The sequence below is a fragment of the Aulonocara stuartgranti genome (genome assembly GCF_965226115.1).
Source record: "Aulonocara stuartgranti genome assembly, chromosome: 12".
Classification (NCBI taxonomy): Eukaryota; Metazoa; Chordata; class Actinopteri; order Cichliformes; family Cichlidae; genus Aulonocara; species Aulonocara stuartgranti.
Genome location: NC_138948.1, coordinates 31530486 through 31552755, shown reverse-complemented (window position 1 = coordinate 31552755; position 22270 = coordinate 31530486). Strand labels below are relative to the sequence as shown.

Here is a 22270-nt window from a genome sequence, read left to right as displayed (position 1 = left end):
TTCTTTCCAATCTCCTTCCTCCCAGTAGCATAACATTTCAAAATTGAGAATTTGTGACATTGTTCCAGTTTTTTTGCAAACAGTTTCTGAAATGGAAACCTTGGAGTGCAGGCTCCATATAGTTACACTTTTTTGGTTTATTCTGTTAATTCTCATCAGTTCCAACAAATCGACATCTGCTATACAGTCACTTCTTGTCTTTATTGTGAGGTATAAGACTTGAGCCACTTTAACAAGGACAAAAATTGTACCGGCCAGATGACTGGACTGAAAGACATTCAAAAGGGTAAAATGGCTTTGTGAGATAGTTCTGGTAAGCAGTAGTGAGTACAGACGAGGTGAAAACTAGAAGAAGCGTGCTTGTGGATGTGCTGCCACATACCATACCTAACATGCTTGTGGTCTTTCAACCAACAGGGTTTAGTCGTGGTTTGGCTCATAAGAAATATAACCACCATTTATTTAGTTACATTATTTTATACAGAGTCATGTGTGAGTACAAAATACAACACAATTTTTGTTACTACATAGTTTCACTTCAGCCCAAAGTGAAGTACAGATTGTTTTTGAAAGGAACAATAAGGTGCATAGAGAGTAGAAACATATGGCTCCAATAAAGGCCTTTAGCAACTCTGCTCACAGAAATCACTTCACTTCCACCATGAAATACCGAGGCTCTGGGTTCATTGGCAGGGTAGGATTTAGTTGTAACGTCACTTTCTGAGAGTTGTAGAAAACAACCTTTAATTTTAGGCATTACTTTGTTTTCAGAATTATTTTTACAAGTCACTATCTGTGTGATGACATGGAAACATGTTTAATTGATAGCCAGCTTTTATTCAAAATCAGAATTCCACCAGCTGGAATGTTAATAGGAACATTAGAAGTTGGTGTTTTACAGAATCCAGAGAATGTTGCATTGCAGTCTGCAATTCCTCCATTAAAAGAGAACCTTTGTAACCAAACTGGAAACAGATGTTTCACAGTCATGACAACTGAGCTAGACTGGGGCGTAAATTACAAAGACAATGATTGAATGGAAATTAAGCCCTTTTATATAGCTCTAAAATGAAGTGACATTAAAATGTGGAAAATGAAGGCACGTTTGGGAATGATTGCTGGGTACAAGGAGTTGGCTCGGAGGAATCTATTGTCTCATCTTGTGTGAAAGTTCTCAGCACTGGTTTCTGTTTACAGGAAAGCAGATGGTAAAAAATATTTGAGTCTGACATTCCTAATGGAAACTGCCATTTAGACCAATTCGCCAACACCTCTTTGGTCTTGTATCAGTACTACCATTTTAAATTTGTGTTTTTTGATCATTTCCCTGTTGATGCAGGTGCAGCACATTAAATGAACCCAGCCTAAAAACAGCCATTTACACACACAGCTGCCACTGAAACAAACAAAGCACAACCTGCTAAAAATAGCCTAGCCACTGTGGAACTTCAAGAGCAAGCATATAGTCGGAGTTATCCATTTTAATGTAATTCCTGTCAAATAATAGCATATCTAAATAGTATTTTTAATTCTTTGGCTACTAGAGTTAGCCAAAAGACAGGCATTTAGCTAGAATAACCAGTTTGGGGGTTTTTTTGTTGTTGTTTTGTAGCTCAATTTTAAATTTCCTTTTCTTTCATAAATTTAAGATTATTTCTTGAACTTGCTCTCGCAGGTAGCCTTTTTACACCAGAACAATATTTACCAAAGCCTGTACAAAAAAAGCTACATGCTGACATGCGAATTATAGTTAGCATATGAAAGAAAGACAACCACAGCATCGGCCGCCAGTCTGTGGAAAAAGCTTCACTGTTGTTACCATCTACTTTTGTAACAGTCCAGAGTGATGCTAGGATGGAGGGATAAGTTATCAAGAATAAGTTATTAGCTAATGACCTAAACTAGCAAACCAGGTGAGCAAGCTTCATCCATACATCTGTATGTGTGTGTCATAGACAGACACCTCCTAGTTTGTGCTTCTAATATACAAACAAAAATCTAGGATTTCACTCTGCAAGACAACTACACTTATAGTATTATAACTCAAATACAGCTCAGAGGACAAGTCTATTTAAACTTCTATTTAAAATTTTGGCCATACTACGTTTCAAAATGAGGGATTATCCATTGTTTGCTCACTGGCTAAAGATTTGTGGAAGGTATGACTTTTATGACTTTTTGAAACCAAGATGTCAGAAACATTAATCTTGAGGCTTCAAAACAGGACTTTAGAAACCAGTGGATGGCATCTTGATAGGTACTTCCATCTTTATATTTTTTTTGCTTCAAACGACCAATAGAAATGAAGAATCACAGGGAGTAGGCACATACTCTACACGTAAAGACCATGAGCTATGACCAGGACTTAGTTCAGACCGAGTGCAGCAGCCAGCACAACACAGATTTTCAGCCATTTTTACTGAACGCAGCAGTCAGTGCAGTACAAACGTCTTTCTAAGTGAAGGGGCCATCAGGCAATTATATCCTACAGCCTCATATGTCAGCAGCAAAGTATTTTTTGTTGTTGTCTTTTGAGGAATTTGGTGCTTTAGCACAAGAGTATGCAGATTCACTTGCTTTTGGACCCAATCTCAACAAGCCCCTTGAGGAACTGCAGCTCTTGGCACTTCCACACTGAGTCCCTGGTGATTGCCACGTGGCACAGACACAGAACAGAGATTTTGGTTCATCACCTAAACTTTTCTCTGCTCTTTTGTGTGCACAAAATACTACCTACAAAAAGAGAGTTATTCCTTCATAATGTTGCAAGGTGCTTCCTCATACAGCATGGTCTGATTTTGAGCTTTTCTCCTAATAATGTAAGGTCTTTACCTTTACAGTATAAGGTAAAGTGACTGTTGTCGTGAACTGAGGTTATATGGCTATATCCATACTCAGGATGACAAAATGCAGCAATATTGTTGGGACTCATATAAACGAGCTTGCAACTGCTGCGTACATAATGAGAAAATTATGTAAATATGTAAGGTTTTGACACTACTTGATGAAGACAAATAAATAGAATTAATGTCACTGTAACATAATTTCACATTTCTGTGAAAGATTTTGGAAAACTTTGAGACAATATACCCAGCTGTAGAAGGTCACTTCGTAAGTAGTTTCATCATTTTCTGTTTATTGTGTTTGTGTCAAGAACACACAAACACATAAAAATAAAACATAAAAAAAATAAAAACCTGTAAACTCATCCAGTTCATTACCCTGCTATAAAATAGATGCAGAGGACTGCCAAAGTCACAAGGTGACATCTAAGTGCTTTCTATCCAACAATCACACTCCAAGTAAAGCATTAAAGCAATTTGGGATTCAGTATCTAGCTCAAGGATACTTTGGCACGCAGACTGAAGCAGCCAGGGTTCGAACCACCAACCCTCCAATTAGAGGATGGCATGCTCCACAGCCACTCTCAACAAAGAGACAATAAAGCCACTGCAATGCTCAAGTGACACAGCTGGAAACTCATAAGAATATGTGTATATCTGACTATCTAACAGTCTGCCTTCTAGTCTGACAGCAAATGTATTTTTCTGATGTGACACATTTTGCACATTATGATAGAGAGGAAGAAAAAGAGCAGTGTTAAAACAGGCAGACTAAATCTGCAGCGCATTAAATGTGAGAAATCTGTTCTGCATATGACGAGGAAAACAGAGAGCAATCAAACACATGCCTTCCATTGCCATCAACAAGTGCCTGGTAAATTAGCTTTGTACTGTCTGAACACAGCAAAAAGACAAATGTCCTTACACGTGAAATCACTTTTTTTTTGTGAAAGCAAACTCCCCTGCACGTGAGAGGCCCTGTTTACACCGATCTCAGAGAGAGCGCCTAATTTATAACTCTACAGAGGCTAAACATCCTCCTGAGATCCTCTGTGAGAATGTGATGCCTCAGGGCGAAAACCTTTACGTCACTGCAGAAACATCTACCAGCTGTGTGAGCAAAATAATGAAACGGTCCAAATCATTTTGAGGCTGTGACACAAAGGGCAGCCACGAATTAATCCATAGCACAAACATGCCAAAGGGGTAACAAGGAAGCAATTTATGGCGCTGAACCACGACATGGATGGAGGTTTACAGGGAAGGAAAGTGGGAGATTTGACTTCAAGGGCTCAGAGGAGGAAAAAATGACTAAAGAGAGGAAAATGGGAGCTCAGAACTCTGCTTGTGGTGATTTCATGGGTGCTTGTAATCTTCTTAGTAGAAAGACAGCAGCAGGGAAAGAGTGTGAGAGGGCTAAAACTGGTGTGAAAGAAAAAATAGAAATACAGAAAAGAGCTTTGTATTAATCTCCAAATTCTGAATTCATCCCTGCTTGTTCTAGCATGAGCCCGAGAAGATATGTCAGAAGAACAGAGACTATCTGAGCAAGGTAGCATTTGCCTTAGAGGCATCTTATCATCAAAATCTGTTTCCATCACAGTCGTCACAGAAAACTCCACTATATATGAACTGTACTCATTCATCATTAATGCCTCACTGTCAAAACTGAAAAGTGGAGAAAATCACAATACACAGTGGTGTGGTGATTAGCAATGTTGTCCACACAGCATGAAAGTCCTGGGTTTGACTCTAGTACCTTCTAGATTTGAAGGTCCAGAAAGTCCTGGGCTCTCTCTGGGTACTCTTTCCTCTCGCAGTCCTGGTGATTCTAGATTGTCCATAGCTGTAAATGTGAGTGCAAATGCTTGTCAATAGACTGCAGACTGCAATAGACTAGCTGTTCCATAAAAGGCAGATGGGATTGGCTCCAACTCCCGGACAACCTTGAATTCAATAAGCAGAAGGGAATCTTTCACTTATCGGATTTAGATGTATGGATTCTATTTTATTTATTGACATCTCAAGTCAGGAATCATAGGTCAGAAAATTAAAAAAAGATTGTTAGCATTTTCTATGTTACCTATAGTAATGATATTAAACTTCTAAAATAAGGGGTATAGTAAAGGTCTATTTATGTCCCTACATGGACAGTTTAACTAATTATGTCCCCTAGAACTAACTATACTTGTATCTGCACAAGAAGTCCACTTAGTTGTCCATCCATCAATTCTCTTCTACTTATCTTTATCAGCGTCACGGGGGAGGACCTTGTATTTGCCTCTTAAATATTTTGGTATACAGAGGAGTTCATGGTCGACTCTATGACTGCCAGGTGATCAGTGGATGCAGCTGTAGAAGAAGTCACCACCATGCTTGACAGTTGGCATGAAGTATTTGTGTCGATATGCTATGTTTCTCCACACGTACTGCTGTGCATTGTGGTCAAACTTCCAACTTTGCTCCTTGGGAACTTTGCTCTCGAAGTCTTCTCGTTTGCTCAGAGTACCCTTCCAAGCAAACCATACTTGTTCAGTGTTTTTTTCTAATCATACTTACATTACCTTCAACATTAAAAATGCTGACTGGGGACTGTAGAGTCTGAGATGTAGCTCTAGAGTCGTTTGCAATTTGTCTCGTCATTGTACACGCTGACCTTGGGTGACGTTGCTGGGATTATGGCATGCTACACACCAGAAAACTGCTAAACCTGCTTCTTTTATAGAGGTGCTCACACTTGTTAATGATCAATTCATCAAATGTATTTGATTAGCAGGACCTGGCTGTTACTTACAATACTAATCCCTGCGGACGCAGTAAAGGTGTGCTTGGTTTTTCACAGGACGGCAGAGATTCCTGAGAGATTTCTGAGTGCCTCCTGCCCCTTTGTGCAGCAGATCACTTATCACTTCTCCATAAAATCAAACAACTCAGAATATTCCTGTTTCAGTGGCTGATCTTCTCATTTTTTTTACCTGCTGTTTTCCATCCCTCTCTGAATGCTGACATGAAAAAAATAGGCTGACAAATCTGACTGCATCACTGTTATTCTAACTTGAATAAATGAAGCAGCCCTCAATGGTCAACGCCAAGAATCACATTTCATAAACCCTGAAACTCACTGATGTTGAAACTGGTTTTAAATGGAATGAAATGCATTCGCAGGTCAGGCCTCAAAAAGCCTCTGCAGTCACATCTGCATAAACTGAAGTGCAGCAGGCTTCCTCAAAGCCAGAGAGGAATACATAAACACGAGGGAGATGCCACTGTAAATATTTCTGGAGATGCAGACTGAGCACAGGCTGTGCCTCTGTGTTGTTTACTGTCCAGCTGTCTGAAACACAATGCTAAATATATGTTTGCTGTAATCCATCTATACCTCAGAGAACAAATTTGTGGAATGAGATGCGTTTTTCCGCTATTCTTAAAAAAGTCACAGTGAAAACAACACTTTTTTTTCTATGAGAAGATAAAAAAGAAAGAAAAAAAAACAGACACACACACAACAATCTGCACAGGGATTGCAAAGTTCACCAAAATGTGCATGCAAGGATTCACATTTCATCTCCACGTTTGCTTAATGGCATGTGGTAACTTTTACAGAAAGGTAGGCAGAGTCTATGGCCCTCCCAGAGCTCCATAAAATAAACAAATAAACAAATAAAAATTAAGTAAAATTAAATTAAATGTAAATAAATTTTCCTTTAGTTTTAAATAACACAAAATGGACCAGATTAAAATGTCCCGCCCTGTCACCCTTATATCGATTGAGGATGTTTCAGTTTGAACTGGTTTTAAACACTTTATATTCTGTTTAATCTACAATAAAGTATCATATTCTATAAAATTATGGGTTTCTAGTGGCTGAGGACCAGACCAGCTTTTAATCTGCTCCAGAAGTCCTATATCTTTATTTAAAATGCTTAATAAACATATTTTTAAGCTTGTATTAGCAAAGCAGCTCCTTAAACTTTGTACATTGGTCAACCGAACTGATTAACCAAGACGTTAATCTGAAAGTGTTAGTGGAGCCTGTACTTAGTCAAATGATCTGTTTTATTAAAATAAAAAAAGACACGGCAGGGTTCCATCTCCCCATCATTAAAGCTTTCATTGCTAGCATGCTAAACAAGTTATTAACAGTTATTAAAAGCAAGAGAAAGCACTCTTATAGTGATAAATGAGACAGCTTGTTTACTTTCTAAATAAAGCTAGCTCTGTTTTCATACTAGGTGCAGCTCATAACTGATATCAGTAGAGTAAAAGTGGGGCCAGCAGCAGCTTGTCTAGCACGCTAGTCTCCCATCAAAGATCAGAGGTTTATCTGCAGTGTGCTTCCCCAAACAACCGATTGCTCTGCTTGACAAACTTCAGACATTGTTAATTGGAAATGGATAAATTAATTCTGCTTCCAGAGACAATAGGCAACTGCAGCCACAAGATGGCAGTGATGTAAAGGATGGATGCAAGCAGGAAAGCTTTATGAGAGAGCTCTGTTTGAGATAAAACAAGAAAGAACACTTTACTTTAGTATGTTTTAATTGATATCTATTTTTAGATTTCACTAGACAAGTACTGCTTGCTTTGCTTGCCCTGACGTAATGCCACTGACGTAGCTTGCTATCTTGGTATACACGGTTAAAGACATTGCAATAAACTTACTATCACTCGAAAAGGCAGCTGTGCTCCTACATCCAGCCCACATCCCCACATCCCCAGCGACATGCCGTCATAGCTGCCATTCAACACTAGAATGCCCCTACACTGGTGCGTCACCAGATATAAAGCTGGGCCCTGGCTGTGTGGCAGAGTGGGGCTCCCAGCTGGCTGTGTTTTACACGCTGAGGCCCATGTGATTCCTCTTAGTGAGTGGAAAAGCTGAGTCTGATTTTTTATTTTTTTTTTAAATGTGACTTGAGACATGTAGAGCTCTACAGCTGGGCTCTCTGAACAATCACAACCTTGATATTTAGTCTTGTAAACTTAAGGCAGTCGTTTAGATGGATCTGATCCTGTAATGCAACTTTACAAATTAAAGTGTTTTTACAGTGAGCATGATCACATATGTGATTAAAAAAACATTTTCTGCCTCTAGAGGGAGCTATGTAAAGTCTGATAAAAGTTCTAAAGCTATTGCAATTAAGTCAGAATCCGCTGGAGCAGAATTTGAAAAGACACAAAGTTATTTGAGGTCTGAAAAAAATGTGTTGTGGAGTTCAAGTAAGCTCAGCAGATCTCTGAAGCCTGAAGAAAGCTGAATATTCTTCTGCCTAAAGCTTTGTTGCTTATTTTTTTTTCCAGTGGTCGTTCACAGTATTGAAAGCTCGTTCCACAAATACCACTAGATAAAAGAGACTTTTTGGCCCATATTAACATGATACTATCACACAGTTGCAGATTTAACGGCCACACATCCATGATATAAATCTTGAGTTCTACCAAATCCCAAAGGTGCTCTACTGGATTGACATTTGGTATTTGGTGCCTGTGGCCATTTGAGAACAATGGACCCATTGTCATTTTCAAGAAGCATGCTTGAGAGGATTTGAGGTTCACGACATGGTGCATTATCATGGTGGAAGTAGCCTTCAGAAGAGGGTACACTGTAGTCATAAAGGAATGGACGTGGTCACCAACAATACTCAGGTAGGCTGTGGTGTTTAAATGATGCTTTGTTGGTACTAAGGAATCCAAAGTGTGCCAGTGATTTCCGTTGCTATAGCACATGTGCATTCAGAGATGCTCTTCTGCATACCACGATTGTAATGACTAGTTATTGGAGTCAGTGTTGACTTCTTATCAGCTTGAAGCAGTCAGGCGTCTAACCTTACATTAACAAGGCATTTTCACTGCCATTCACTGGATATTTTCTCTGGATATTTTGGGGCTCTCTGGTCGTGTGGAAAATTCCCAGTAGATCAGCAACTTCTGGAATACTTAGACATGCCACGTTCAGAGTCCATTAAATCACCTTTTTTCCTTACTTTGCTGCTCAGTTTGAACTTCAGAAGTTTGCCCTGACCATGTCTACATGCCTAAATACATTGAGTTGCTGCCATGTGATTGGCCTATTAGACATCAGCATTAACAACAATTTAACAGGTGTATCTAATAATGTAATAAAGGGGCTGGTGAGTGTAATTTGCCAAAAAACATTGCCACACCTCTGTTTGACATAACAACAGTCATAGTAACTTTAACAAAGTCTGTAGTCAGAAGGACAAGATCACAGACTCAGAAAGTTTTTTTTTTTATCAACAACACTAAATCCTTCTATTTGTTTTTGGAAAGAAACAAGGAAAACTCGACTGAACAGGTCAGTAAGACAGAAGCAGAGTTAGTTCTGGTTTGCAGTTTGCTCATAACAGTGGAATGCACTGTTATGAGGCCTGCACGGTGAGCAGAAAGATAACATTCTGCTTGTGGAGGCAATTAGCTCTAAGCCCATTAGCAGGCCCAAAAGCAATGCTCAGCTGGGCTTTTAAAGGTTCCAGTCAAACTGCTATGAAAGTTTTAAGTCTGACACCTAACAAATACCAGTGAACTTTCCCCAACGCGCTTTCAATGCAGGCTATTCAGAAAGGACTATTAATAGGACAGATAGTGGTTGAGAGCTGCTGGCTTTTAGTCCACAGCAGCTGTTTTTCAACCAAATTAATTTTTTTAGAGGTGAGTTTGACGTACAGCAGCTCCATATGTTATACTGCTAGTGCTATTCTATTATGGAAGAGCTTTATTAATTGGTAAAGCTGTGAAATAACACAGGATCTCAGATTGAGGTTGACCTATTTGTTTGGACAAGAACAAATGTTGGATCCAGTATTTTTTGTACACTTTAAAAAGGCTTCTAAGGCTTAAATGGTGTTCATCACAAGATAACAACAAACACAGCAGATCCTAGCTAACAAACACATGAAATACAAAAGTTGGATAGAACTATTGGGCCTTGTAAGTTTACCTCCACATGGTTGGGCAGAGTGTTGAGAAATTTAAATCCCGGGATCCTCTTGTCGCTGCACACCACTCCTACATCTTCGCTGTGCTTGCAGTCTGAAATGCCGATCCCGTTGGACTGACACTGTGCCAAAGTCTTTTCTTTGCCAGTACAGTGGACATTGTCGAACCAGATGGGTCCTGATGAGACAAAATAGATATTAATCCTTGCTTCTGTGGGAAGGAATTTTATTTTCAAATAACAAATATTTTTTATTATTTGTCTTTAAGTACTATAGTAGTACATAACTGAAAAAATAATGCCAACAAGGTTATATCAATAACATGTTCATCCAGACATGCCATCTATATTGTGAATATATGTTAAATATGTTATATATGTTATATATGTTGAATATATGTTAAATATGTTTCCACGCTGATGAGAAGAAAAGTCCTGCAGTACCTTCTCCTTTCCCATATTTAGAAGATGGCAACCATGAGACAGCTTCCACGTAGCCCAGCTCCCTGCACACCACCTGGGCAGCATGGATGTTGAAGTCATCATCACAGACGGTGCCCCACTGGTTGTTGTAGAAAACCTCTACTCGGCCCTCATTGTGTTTCCTCTTTTGCCCTGCAAGTCGGAGCTGAATCCTGGGCGTGTCTGGATCCAGCTGCGGGGCCGTGTACTCTTCCTGTTCTGGGTATGGGTAGCCTGGGGGGTAGCCGAGGTGCTCATACTGTGCAACTGACAGCTTTAATAGCACCAATAGAACAGCAGTGCGAGCATATAGGTTCTGGATGACCCGCATTTTGGTTGGAGCTAATGAAAAGCCAAAAAGAGAAGAAAAAATTGCAATGATATTTGTAGTCCTTTTACAGTCTGAGAACCACAAAGGTCCACAGAGAAACCTTTTGTGAACCAACTAACAAACAATGATGCTGCACTGCATTATGGGAATTAGGGACTACTAGGGACTAAATGTCAGGCTGTTAATCACAGACCTGCCTCTTCAAACAGCCTCCCTAAACCCGCACTTCAATATTTTTATGCTGAAAGTAGATTAAATAGCTGTGTGACGTTAAAGGGGTCTCTCATTATGACAACCCCAAAAAGAATAATCACAAAACTCTGCACTTCTCTTCAGTACCGTGAAGCCTTTAAACAGATTTCCACACTTGTTTCTGTTAAGAGATTTACTGTTTGGTTATACTCTCATAGATTTCATCAGGCCCGTTAGCAGAAGTAAAATATTTAGTTCACGAGGCGGTGGAGACTAAATACAGAGCTAAAAGGTGCGCAAATACCGGACTTATCTCAAAATACAATCTAGTGTTGGTTCAGCTCTGTTGGCAGTTTAAGAAAAGGAAAAAAGGAAAAGGAAAAAAAGTGCATGTCCGCACGTTATAAGCTCATGGTACTGTATGTTGACTTTATTTTTTCTCAATCATAATGACATCTGCATTAAAATGTTTAAAAAAAATAAGTGACTAAAACTGACTTATTTTATTTCTATCTGACTTACTGGACTTATATTGAGTAAAACATTTCTCGTGATCGCCCACTAGTTTTCTGTGAGTGAAGAAAAGCTGGCCTCCAGGGAAAATCCTGTCCTTTTGTTGGAAAAAACATCTGTTAGAAAACATATGATCCATCAACTGTGCAGGCCTTCAACTCTCCTCACTGTAACGTGGCAGCAGTTACACAAGCTAGAATCAACACACATCACACATGAACAGATGGAATGAAGCCCACAGACTTGGCGTCTGCTTTCAATGTGTGAGTCTAAACCGCTGTGATGACAAAAAAAATCGTGGTCAGTGTGCACGGACACGGTAAAGTTCAGGTAAGGCGAGACACATAAGAACACAGCAGGCTCCCCCCCCCAGCTGATCATTTGTTTATTTCTGAGTGAAGCTGCAGGCACTCTGCGGCTTCTAATCAAACGGACCAATAGATCCGAAATTTTCTTGCTCGCTTTTGTTAAAACAAAATGTCAAGAACTTCAGTGAAGTGGACACCCTGATATCTGAAACCTTTTTTTTTTATCCTCTTCTGCAGATAGGTGTATGAGTCTAGTCTGCTGTTAGAGGAGAGCTGTGCATTGGCTGCAAAGGTCAAAATGTCAGTTTATAAGAATGTCAGCCAGTCTTCTCATGCTCTTTGCTAAACCGCTGAGGAGAGTGCTTCCCTGCAAGTAGACACTCTGGAACTCAGCAGTGGATTTTTAGCATGAATTTTTCTTCAAAGTAACATGTACGACACATATGTTCACTCCAATTTCAGATGCATCTTCATCACCAGGAAGGAGTCTTGTAAAGTTTTTAGAGGCTGTGGTGACAACTTGAATTCCGGAAAACTAACTCACTTTTTTACCTATATTACATAAAGTTCCAATGTGATGCTCAAAGTCACACAATAGTAATGGCTTCAGTAATAATATTTCAGCACTTTGAGACCTCGAAAACGACTCTTAATTCGCTGAATTTAGGGCGTAAAGATGGCTAGTTACATTCTTGAAGTGAGCTTCAAGCTCTGGCTGAACTTACTTTTCTTCTCTCCGTTGAAGACCGTCCCTCCTGAAGTTGCAGCAACAGCACGGTGCGTAAAAACAAAGTCTGAAGTCAGCTGTTTTTCTTCTTCTGCCGCTGCTGCTGCAGCTCTCTAACTTTCACTCCCTCCAATGCAAAAATGAGCCGGCCTCAACAGCGGTACCGCCCACTGACGCCCACCTTTACCATGAGATCAGCAAAGATGGACCGGGACGTGAAAAACTGCACATCCGACTAGCACTGACAGAGAGCTCACAGTGGATGAGAGCGTGTGGAAAACTGTTTTCAATTATGGTGGAGGGGGGGGAGCATGAAAGAAAGCATAAAGTGGCTGCACAGCTCAGTGTACAGTGTAGAGACGTGTGATCCCAACCAGTGTGTCTGTGTGGGGGTAGGCGTTGCTTGTATGGGACAACACATCACAATAACTGAAATTTAAAAATATATATAAAAAAAGAAACAGCTTTCATGTTTGACATCAATCAAGCAAAGGACAAATCTACTGTATTTTATTTGAATCATATTTTTCCAGTTTAAAGTATTCTATACTCAGGAGGTTAGGACCTCCAGGACCTTCTGCTTCTGGCTGCTTCCCAATCCACTGCCGGCAGTCAGTCCACCTGGTGGGCAAGACTGGAGGATGAGGCCTCAGAGTATAAATGAACATACTTCTCAGAACACACTTCTATATTGTGAATACTTTCTGATTGCTCCTGGGATGTTTTATAATAAGTTGGATGCTGGATGTCTGATTTCCATGAGCTACAAGCCATAATCACCAAACTGAAAGAAAAATAGATATTATACCAGTTACTCTGGGACAGCTGGAGAGGCCTTTAACCCATCAGGATGACAAGAATTTGATTCTTCTTGCAAAGAGTAAGAGGATGCAAGATTTCCGATTTCCTGGAGGATGAATGAACTGATACCACTGAACGTAGGCCACACGCACCTGACCTAATACAGTAGAACGCCGCTGTCAGGTGTCAGGCGTGCACACAAACACACTACTGAGTAGCATTTTGAGTTGCTGAAAGTTTGGTAAAATGAAAGTTTGGTAAAATGGACTATCCTGCTACATCATTTTCTGATTTTCTTTGAATTCAGTCCTCTGTGAATTGATCATTTTAAATCCAATTAAAAATGTTTGTTTCATTCCTAACACATTACCCAGTCTACATTAGCACAGATCACGTTTTGTCTGTAGCTACCTTTTATGGGGTGGCTGCAGCTCAGGAGGTAGAGCAGGTCACCTACTTATCGGAAGGTTGGTGGTTCGATCCCTGGCTCCTCCAGTCTGCATGTCAAGTATCCTTGGGCAAGATACTAACCCCAAGTTGCTCTCTGATACATCCATCAGGGTGTGAATGTAGTTAGAAAGGACCAAGTATAGAGAAAGTGAATGTTGTATAGAGTGCTTTGAGTACTCTGGGATAGTAGAAAAGCACTCTATAAGAATAAGACCATTTACTTTTTCAAAGAGTTTGTTTGTCCAAATATGTCATCAAAGGCAACACATTCATTTTCACACGAATATACTTTGTCACATGTAGAACACACAAAATAAATGAAACATTATGTTTCTTCCTTTTTGTCACACAGTGGGCTTGCAAGTAGACCACAGATTAGAGCTTGTGTGCTACAGCCAACCAATCACACTGTACTGTGCTCCTCTCCCTGGTACTCCCTCTTGTTCTGTTCTGCTGAGCATAACATTGGTAGACATGAAAGTATTAGTCCTAAAGAAGAACCTGATCACCGTCTGTTTCCAGGATTCTTTTCACACAACATAAACCAGAGTGCTCATTAGTGACTCTGCAGTGCTGCTTTGACAGCAAACAGAGGGAAAAAACCTCTATGTGAAATGTCCTGAAGTCTCTTAACTCATAAGACTTCTTTCAGATGAAAGACAAGGGACTCTAAGCTTTGTCTTACTCATGTGACATGTCTAGCACTTGCCATGCCTTTGATAATTCAGGTTTCCTGCCATTTGTAGCTTTCAGTGTAAGATGTGTCACTTGATGATCATGTGTTCCACTGCTTTCACTCTCAGCCACTGATGCATTAGAGTAGACTGGCACATCAGGCAGTAACTGATCCTGATCAGTGTGACATGAACTGCATTTCCTCTTCTTTCGTTTTTGCGTTTGTGAGTTGTCATGGAGCTCGTGATAATCCTTGCCTTTCACAAATTTTGTCAAGGTGAACATATGATATCTGATGACCAGCAATTAATTTTTGCTCTCTGTCGGGGACATGAGCCTGAGACCTTGACATCACACAGCATTTATGCAATCTATATGTGTCCAAGGGTAACATCCTGGCCTTTCTATTGATTCAACAATTGTTAGGGATGGGCAAGCAGAGCACACAACCTTTCTTTTTGATTGCAGCTTCTACATTTTATGACCACAAGAGCAGTTAAGTGATACTTTTTTGCAGCTGTTTTGATTCTATTGCTAGAACTGTCTTTATCAACTCAGTTTTAACCAAACTGAAATTGAGCTGAAATATTTCATTTACGTTGTATCAAACATGAGAATAGGAGAGTCATCCCCACAGCCACTAAACAGGGGGTCGTCTGATTACATCACACAGAAAACAGGCAACCAGATTTAGACTGCACGAACCAGAGGGCAGGGTTTCATTTCTGAATTCATGCTGTGAACATCTTTGCTCTCAGCATGACTCTAATAACCTAGGCTCCAAATCTATTGTTTGCTAGGTATAGAAAATTTAATAAGTGGAGACAGATTCTTGAAGATTAGGCATTCTATCAAGGTAACAAATCATCTTGATGTCGCTGATAAGGAGGAAAAGGATGAAGCCCTCTGGAAAAGTGAGTACTGTCGTAAACAGAATACAACCAGGCTACCTCAGGCTGCCGAGAGCATGGGAGTCCCTTCAACAGCCTTTCTGGCAGTTGAGAAACCAAATTCCACATCTTGAGAGCATTAGATTACACAATACTTCTTATCCATAATGGACTTTGGTGTCATTTTGCCCCTGCTCAGGCTTCTCTGGCCTGTCACCTTCCTGCTGTCTGGCCCTTCTCCACATAGTGATAGCATTAAGTGTGACTTGCTAATGTCATGTGGGGTGTGACCTAATGACCCAAGGCAAGTGTTAGGTGTGTAGACTGGAGGGTTTTTTTTTAAACGCCTAAAAAGTTATTTGTTAAAATGTTTTCAACTTGTCACATACAATGCTAGGTCAGGACACACAGGCATTACATTTGGTAAATGGCCTGTATTTGTATAGCGCTTTTACTAGTCCCCCCTAGGGACCCCAAAGCGCTTTACACACCCAGTCATCCACCCATTCACACACACATTCACACACTGGTGGAGGCAAGCTAAAGTTGTAGCCACAGCTGCCCTGGGGCAGACTGACAGAAGCGAGGCTGCCATATCGTGCCATCGGCCCTTCTGGCCAACAACAGGAGGCGGTAGGTGAAGTGTCTTGCCCAAGGACACAACGACCGAGACTGTCCGAGCCGGGGCTCCGATTACAAGGTGAACTCCTAACTCTTGAGCCACGATCGCCACATTTCTAGCCCTTTAGCATTGTTTTTAACATCCAGGGTAGACTTCAGTAATGTCAATGTCTGAAATTTTACCATGAGACTGTGGGTAAACATGCTGGTCTCTGTGGCTGGATGCAAAATCAAAGTATCAAACAAATGGTGGGAGACTGTGACAAAATGAAGACATTTGCCTTGTAACGTGACTTCGTGGAAGGGCGTGAGAGTCTCTGTTCTCTTCTGGTTGCTAATCTTATGATTGTGCCACCTCACCTAAATCCTTCTGTTATGTAGGCAGTTAAAGCAACTTCCTTTGGGTTTCTCTCTACTTCTGTAAATACAGAATACCTTTGATGAGCAAAGAAGAACTGGGAAAGCAAACTCTGGCCCTCGTTTGTGTTTACGCTCTGTTAACTTATATGTTGGCTTTGGACCACATTGCATTGTACTCTATAATTTATGGGAACAATAGCATACAGCGAGTCTGAAAAACTATATAAGCTCTATCTCTGCTTTAGTGTTTGCATGGGAGTAAACACACACACACACACGATAAACCTTGTGGAACCTTAATGTTAAACCAAAAGTGTGAACTAAATCAAAAACAGTTTCTGTAGAAACCACAGGGTATGAGAGACAGACAGATTGTTTACCTTCATTATGGTTTTGGGGAAGACTGTAGCAGTTTCCATGGTTTCTATTGAAATCCATTAAGCAGATGGCCCCAAATCTGAAGGGAGGCATTTTGTCAGATCCATTCGTGTGGACTTTAAATCATTTAGATATTTCTCTGCAGCTGTTTGTTCCACATATATAAAATAGAACGATGAGGAATGAAAACATGATCTTCAAAATTGCTGAGAGGTTTTGCACCTCACAGCACAAATGAAAATCTAATCTAGAACAAAAGCATGTCGCTACCATTGGCATGGGAGAAAATAAAACATTTAAATGGGCGATTCTGTTGTTGACATTAGTAAAGCACCATTGAGGGAAGATTCACTTCTAATCTCCACGTATTCATCAGCAAACAAAAAATTTCTCTGGTATCTTTTCCCTACAAAACATACACAACTATCACAAAAACATGAAAAAAGCCATAGAGCCACTGGAAAATCTCACATAGGGTATGCCCTACCCTCATGTGGCTGCATTAGCATGACACTATGGCTGTCACTAAAATTGTTGCTAGAGGACACATGGAGATCATCAAGGTTGTTATCAACATCGTCCAGGAACTATGAATATATGTGATATTTCATGTAAATCCATTCAATAGTTGTAGAAATATTTTAGTCTGAATCAAGGTAACTCAAAAAAATACATGACCTCCAGATTCATAGAACAAACTAGAAGAAGAATCAAATTCAATTTTTTTAAATTACATTTTTAGTGCCAATATTGTTTTGCATAACCTTGATGCTTCACACGTGTATAGTAGGTATATAGTACATTAATTACAACCAACTTAATATTAAATAAAACAGGTCAATGGTGGATTCAGGATCCCCATCAGTGCACAACAGCAACTGAATCCAGTCACCAGTTACACTACATTACCACAGCCTTCAATACCCTGAACTAGTGACCGCTTTACTACAGGATGGAAAAGCAGTGGTGAACTACAAAAGCAGTGTAAAAGTGGAAGGTGTCACAGCTTTGATGACAAATATTTTTTATTCTTTGGGCAGAAAGGCAATCTTAAATATAATTTCGAATAAATATTTACAACTAAAAACCAACAGATAGTGCTCACACACTACAGGCAGCTGCTTCAACACTCAGGACAGAGATGTTTTGGCCACTTGTGACAGCTGAACTGATTTTGCAGTAATTCAGGGACCAGCTCTGAAGTTCCCCTTCATTCATTTTCTTCTTGAAGCAAAGGCTGTGAAATGAAGCAGATATAGATTTTTTTAATGAGAATGCTTTATTAAATTAAATTCCCTTATCTCCGCCACTACGTGTCAGCCACACTGATATTCTCACCGTGTAGGCCATATCCTCAGGCCTGGAGTCTGGTCTCTGCCATTCTCGGGTGGACAGAATCTTGAGGACAACCAGGCCAAAGGCTACGATCAAAACCCCTAATGAATTTCCCAACAAAGCCTCAGGTGGAAGGGCAGAGTATGGCTGAGTCATATTGATTCCTTTCCTGCGGAAAGACATTTAAAAGGGGAAAAGATTACATTTTTTTCCCCTTAACAGAATTAATCAAAAGAAATGCAGAAAAGTTGCACTCACAGAACAAAGAAGAGTTTCTCGTTGATGCCAGAGATGCAGGCAGCAATGCTGAGCGTCAGTATGCTACCTCCCAACCACACATGCATGGGTTTCAGGCGTTTACGTAAAGATACGGGGGAGCAGGGAAGGAGGAAACCCGCCATACCCGCCACCCACTGCATCCACACAGACAGATAAATCACAGACACACAGGCACAGCAGGAAACAAATTGCTGTACAAATGTATGGCATTTGCCAAAAACATAAAACAACTCATGTCAAGTTGGGTACCTGCATTGCGAAAAGAGCTGTTGCTGCGATTCCGATCCAGCTGTGTATGGAGTAGAGGTTGGGTGTCTTTTGGGCGTTGTGGAAGTCAAACACAGCACAGAGCCCCACGATCGACAGCACCAGGGCGAGGAGCATCAGTGCCGCATGAAGGAGCTTCCACGGGAGTTTATTCTGACCCCAGGTCAGAGGGATGCGGTACAACACAGCTCCTGCAGTGAAGAGGCAAAACAACTGAAGATGGTCTGCTTAATTAAATGTGGTGGCCAGATTAAACTGTGCTGTTGTTTAATAACAGCTAGTGCACCAGATGCATCAACACAGGGGAGGTTCAGGAAGTGATCGGTGTCATATTCTGTCTTGGTGCAAAACTTGGGTTCCTTATACCAAAGCTTTAAAGACCTGGTCACAAAACGAAAAAAACCCACTTAAGGCTGCCTCCAAAAGTGAGTCAATCCCCACAGGCTCCAGTTGACTCCAGTAGAATTTCTCTGATGTGGACAGTAAAATTCTACATTTTATAAATTCTACATTATTATTGCTCGGTCACTAATTAGCAGGTGTCCTGTGTGATTCACCTGTACATGCTGTGGATATAGCAACCAAGCTTACCTGCATTAAGTGATAGTTAAGCACGCCACGTGTCATGAGTGCAACTTACGCTCACGAGGTGAAAGTGATGCCAACCACATTACCACAGCTCTTAACCGAGGATTCATGACTATTGTTTTTGTCACTTCTGCTTTCCCTACACTGTTAAACCTCTTTTTTAATTTCATTGTCACAACTTTGATTTGATGACCTTCTTGCCAGGTTCCCAGAAGCTAATAAGTCTCTCTGAATTTTGTTCTTTACATTTAAAAAAAGGCAGGAACCTGCCAGAGGAGGTTTGGAACTCCTCAGTTACTAAGCAGAGCTTTGGTGACTTTTATGGCCCTCAGAACTTGACAAACCTGTCCTGTAACAGTTTTTTATTTTTGTTAAACAGACATGTGATAAGTGAAACAGCTATAAGACAAATGGCCACAGACTACAACAGGAAAAACAAGAAAGTCCTTATACTTAAAATGGCTGGGTGTGCTTAAATCCCACAGGCTCCATAGTTTACTGGTTAACACATTTGCCTAAAATATCAGGGAAGAGATTCAAATCCTTGGTAGGGTTGCATCAGGAAAGACATTCAGTGTGAAATTAGTGCCAAATCAAATGTGATGTGGCAATACCTTGTGAATAAAGAAAAAAAAAAAAAAACGCAAAGAAAACACAAAGGTACCCACAAAAGAAGTGAAATTTCAGGAACTTCCACAGTGGCTTCATTATTTCAGTGCTGTTTGGGAAATTCCCATTTGTAATGGGTGAGAAGTTTTTTTGTTGTTGTTGATAATGTTAATATAATTAAATATTTTTTTCAGGTTATCAAAAGAAAAAAAAATATTGAAATTGCTTCTTACCCAAAGCCATTATAATATAGCGTATTACATCCAAGTAACAACTGACAAAAAAAAAAGTACTACTGTTTACTGCAGCAGTGTAATGGAGCTGTGGCCAAACAGTCACTGCAGACGTTACCTCATGTTACCTCGCTACTGAAATCATGCCTAAAATTATACACTACATCTATACCAAGCCTAGGATGTGTAATTACCCTGATACAGCCTGACTGCTTGGAGGAGGAAGAGAACTGAGAAACAGAAATGAAACTCATGAGCTTTATTTGGAAGGCCACCCACCGTTGCCATACACCACCACCAGACCCGTCACCATCAGGACGGGGTGCCAGTTGAACTGAAGCGACGAGCCATCCCAAGCAAAACCGCCGCGCCACTTGCTGTTCCACAGGCACACACACACCACGCAGGCCACACCCAGGCCAAAGCACAGCAGGTAGAATCCATAGAAGATCACGATGGGTCTCATCCTGAAGAGACCTGCAGGCTAAATTACAAAAAGAACTCAATGAGAAGACGAGAGATGGAAGGGCAGAGAACTGTTTCTGCATTCAGGTACTGCCCAGTTAGCTCTAATTTGGTTATTTGAAGACATAAATTTGTCTTTTTGATCTTCTTTTGAGCTTTGACTTGACTTTTTGATCTTTCTTGATTATTTAAAGATCAAAAAGACAATATTAAACCTGGGCTACTTTTGAGTAATCACCATTTACACGACTGCTAAACGACTTTGATTTCAGAAACACAAAGCTCTAAGTCGGCTACCTAGTAGTCTTCAGAAACACGCTTCAGTGCGGCAAGCCTTACCTGATCCACAGCTGCAGTGACACTGACAACACTTCCTACTCTACAGCCGTGAACATCATGTAGGAGTTATTTAACTGTCTCATGACTTCCCCCTGTCAATTTCTGAATGTCACTCACTTCGCGTTTCTGCGGTTCAGCCGAAGTCTCACTTCCACATGCAGCTGTATTGAGGGTACCGAGGGGGAAGCAGTCAGAGGTGGAGCAGCTGGGAGATGAAGGGCCACACTGCTGCATCTGCCACCTGTTTGAACAAGGCGGTTAGAGACAGATCAGATAGAGACGAGTGTGACACGCACAAAAAAGTCAGTGTCCTGTCATAAAGAAAGAAGATAATGGTGAATTTATGGAGTAAAAGTAATTTTTTGGAGGTATTAAGTGTCATAAAATGCCAATGGAGACAGGTAGCCGTTTTCTGGGGACACAAAATGAAAAGAGGATAAGCAGGTGACAAATTAAGAGGAAAAAAACAACATAAAGCAGTATCGAAGGACCTTAGGATTGTGGTTGGTTCTACAACTTACTGCAAGTCTTAATTTTCTTCAGGCATTCAGCGACCCCTCCTGCCCTGTGCGTGGGAGCCCTGCTATATGCTCAGGTACAAATGTTTCATCATAGGAGTAGCTCTGTATTATTATGTAGAGACCCTTGCCCCTGAGTACGACAAGTGGACGCTAAAAAAAGGCCACCGGAAGCCTTGTAAATGTACAGTTCAAAGGCCTAGTTTTTCCTTCAAATTTTCACCTTTCAGTTCCTTATTTACCTCGTACAATAAATAGATTCCTGCTTGTCCGCCAACACGTTTTTGTGTATCCCGAATTAACGAGTATCTTTACCACATTCGTGAAAAGTCGTATTTATGCGACAGTACGTCTTGTCTGTTCTCTTTAAGCGAGGCGACATTAAATAGCATATTTTCCAAATGAAGTCTTGTGTAAGAAGTTACGTATCTCCATTAGCATGCGCAGAGAGTTCGAAACTTGACGCGTTGAAGAAACATTTAGTTGTGTAGTTCAGTTAGCAAATAACTCGTGCCTAAGAAGACAATTCGGACGTAGGCGATTACGTCACCAGTAAACGCAACGTTTATTACAGGTGAATGGCTTTCACTTCAGGAAGAGATACTTACCTGATCCATTTCCGTATTTCTAGCGCATGGCCTTGTGGGAAATGTGGTTTCTTGGCTACCACCCCCGTCACTCCTACCCTACACAAAAATAATTCCAAAAATAATTCCAAGGACTGCGAAGTATTACATTGACCTTCTTCTTATTTTCTTCTTCTATTATTTTAACACACCAGTGTTAAAATAATATTTACAAAAATGTTTATTGATCTTGGTGAAACCCATGAGATAAAAAAAACCAAAAACAAATGTGAACACTCACGTGTCTCTTTTGCTATCCTCATGGGGACATCCCATTGACATAATGCTTTCCCTAGCCACTTACCCTAACCCTAACCATCGAAAATGATTGCCTAATCCCAACCCTTACCCTAACCATAACCCAACTGTAACCCTAAAACCACATTTTCAGTATGGAAAATGCTTTTAAACCCGTGGGGACCTGGAGTTTGGTCCCCACTAGGGCTGTTGGTTCCCACCAGTATAAATCAGTTTCAGAATTTGGTCCTCACCAAGATAGTAACCC

At 40.5% G+C, this 22270-nt stretch overlaps 2 protein-coding genes across 6 annotated transcripts in view; both read right to left on the bottom strand.

The window, feature by feature from the left end:
* loxl2b (lysyl oxidase-like 2b) overlaps positions 1–12514 on the bottom strand; it is a 46990-nt gene extending 34476 nt beyond the window's left edge. Inside the window, exons 1-3 of the mRNA XM_082554937.1 lie at positions 12330–12514; positions 10243–10602; positions 9802–9977 (exon numbers count right to left, since the gene is read on the bottom strand). Coding sequence (XP_082411063.1) covers positions 9802–9977; positions 10243–10591 — 525 coding nt within the window. The 5' untranslated portion in view covers positions 10592–10602; positions 12330–12514. The remainder of the gene's footprint in view (positions 1–9801; positions 9978–10242; positions 10603–12329) is intronic.
* Positions 12515–17513: 4999 nt separating this feature from the next.
* On the bottom strand, positions 17514–22056 carry LOC309719073 (lysosomal membrane ascorbate-dependent ferrireductase CYB561A3-like). 5 transcript variants are annotated; one of them, XM_082554887.1, is made up of 8 exons: positions 22007–22056; positions 21748–21825; positions 20739–20862; positions 20097–20301; positions 18370–18578; positions 18100–18254; positions 17845–18010; positions 17514–17743 (listed from the first exon to the last, which is right to left on the bottom strand). In XM_082554887.1, the coding sequence occupies exons 1-8, from the start codon at positions 22045–22047 to the stop codon at positions 17717–17719; spliced, it is 1005 nt and encodes a 334-aa protein (XP_082411013.1). In that variant the 5' UTR covers positions 22048–22056; the 3' UTR covers positions 17514–17716. The 5 variants fall into 5 exon arrangements, with proteins under 5 accessions (XP_082411013.1, XP_082411015.1, XP_082411016.1 ...); XM_082554889.1 differs by lacking the exons at positions 21748–21825; positions 22007–22056 and adding exons at positions 21143–21292; positions 21382–21741; XM_082554890.1 differs by lacking the exons at positions 21748–21825; positions 22007–22056 and adding exons at positions 21143–21272; positions 21382–21741.
* Between the last annotated feature and the right edge of the window lie 214 nt (positions 22057–22270).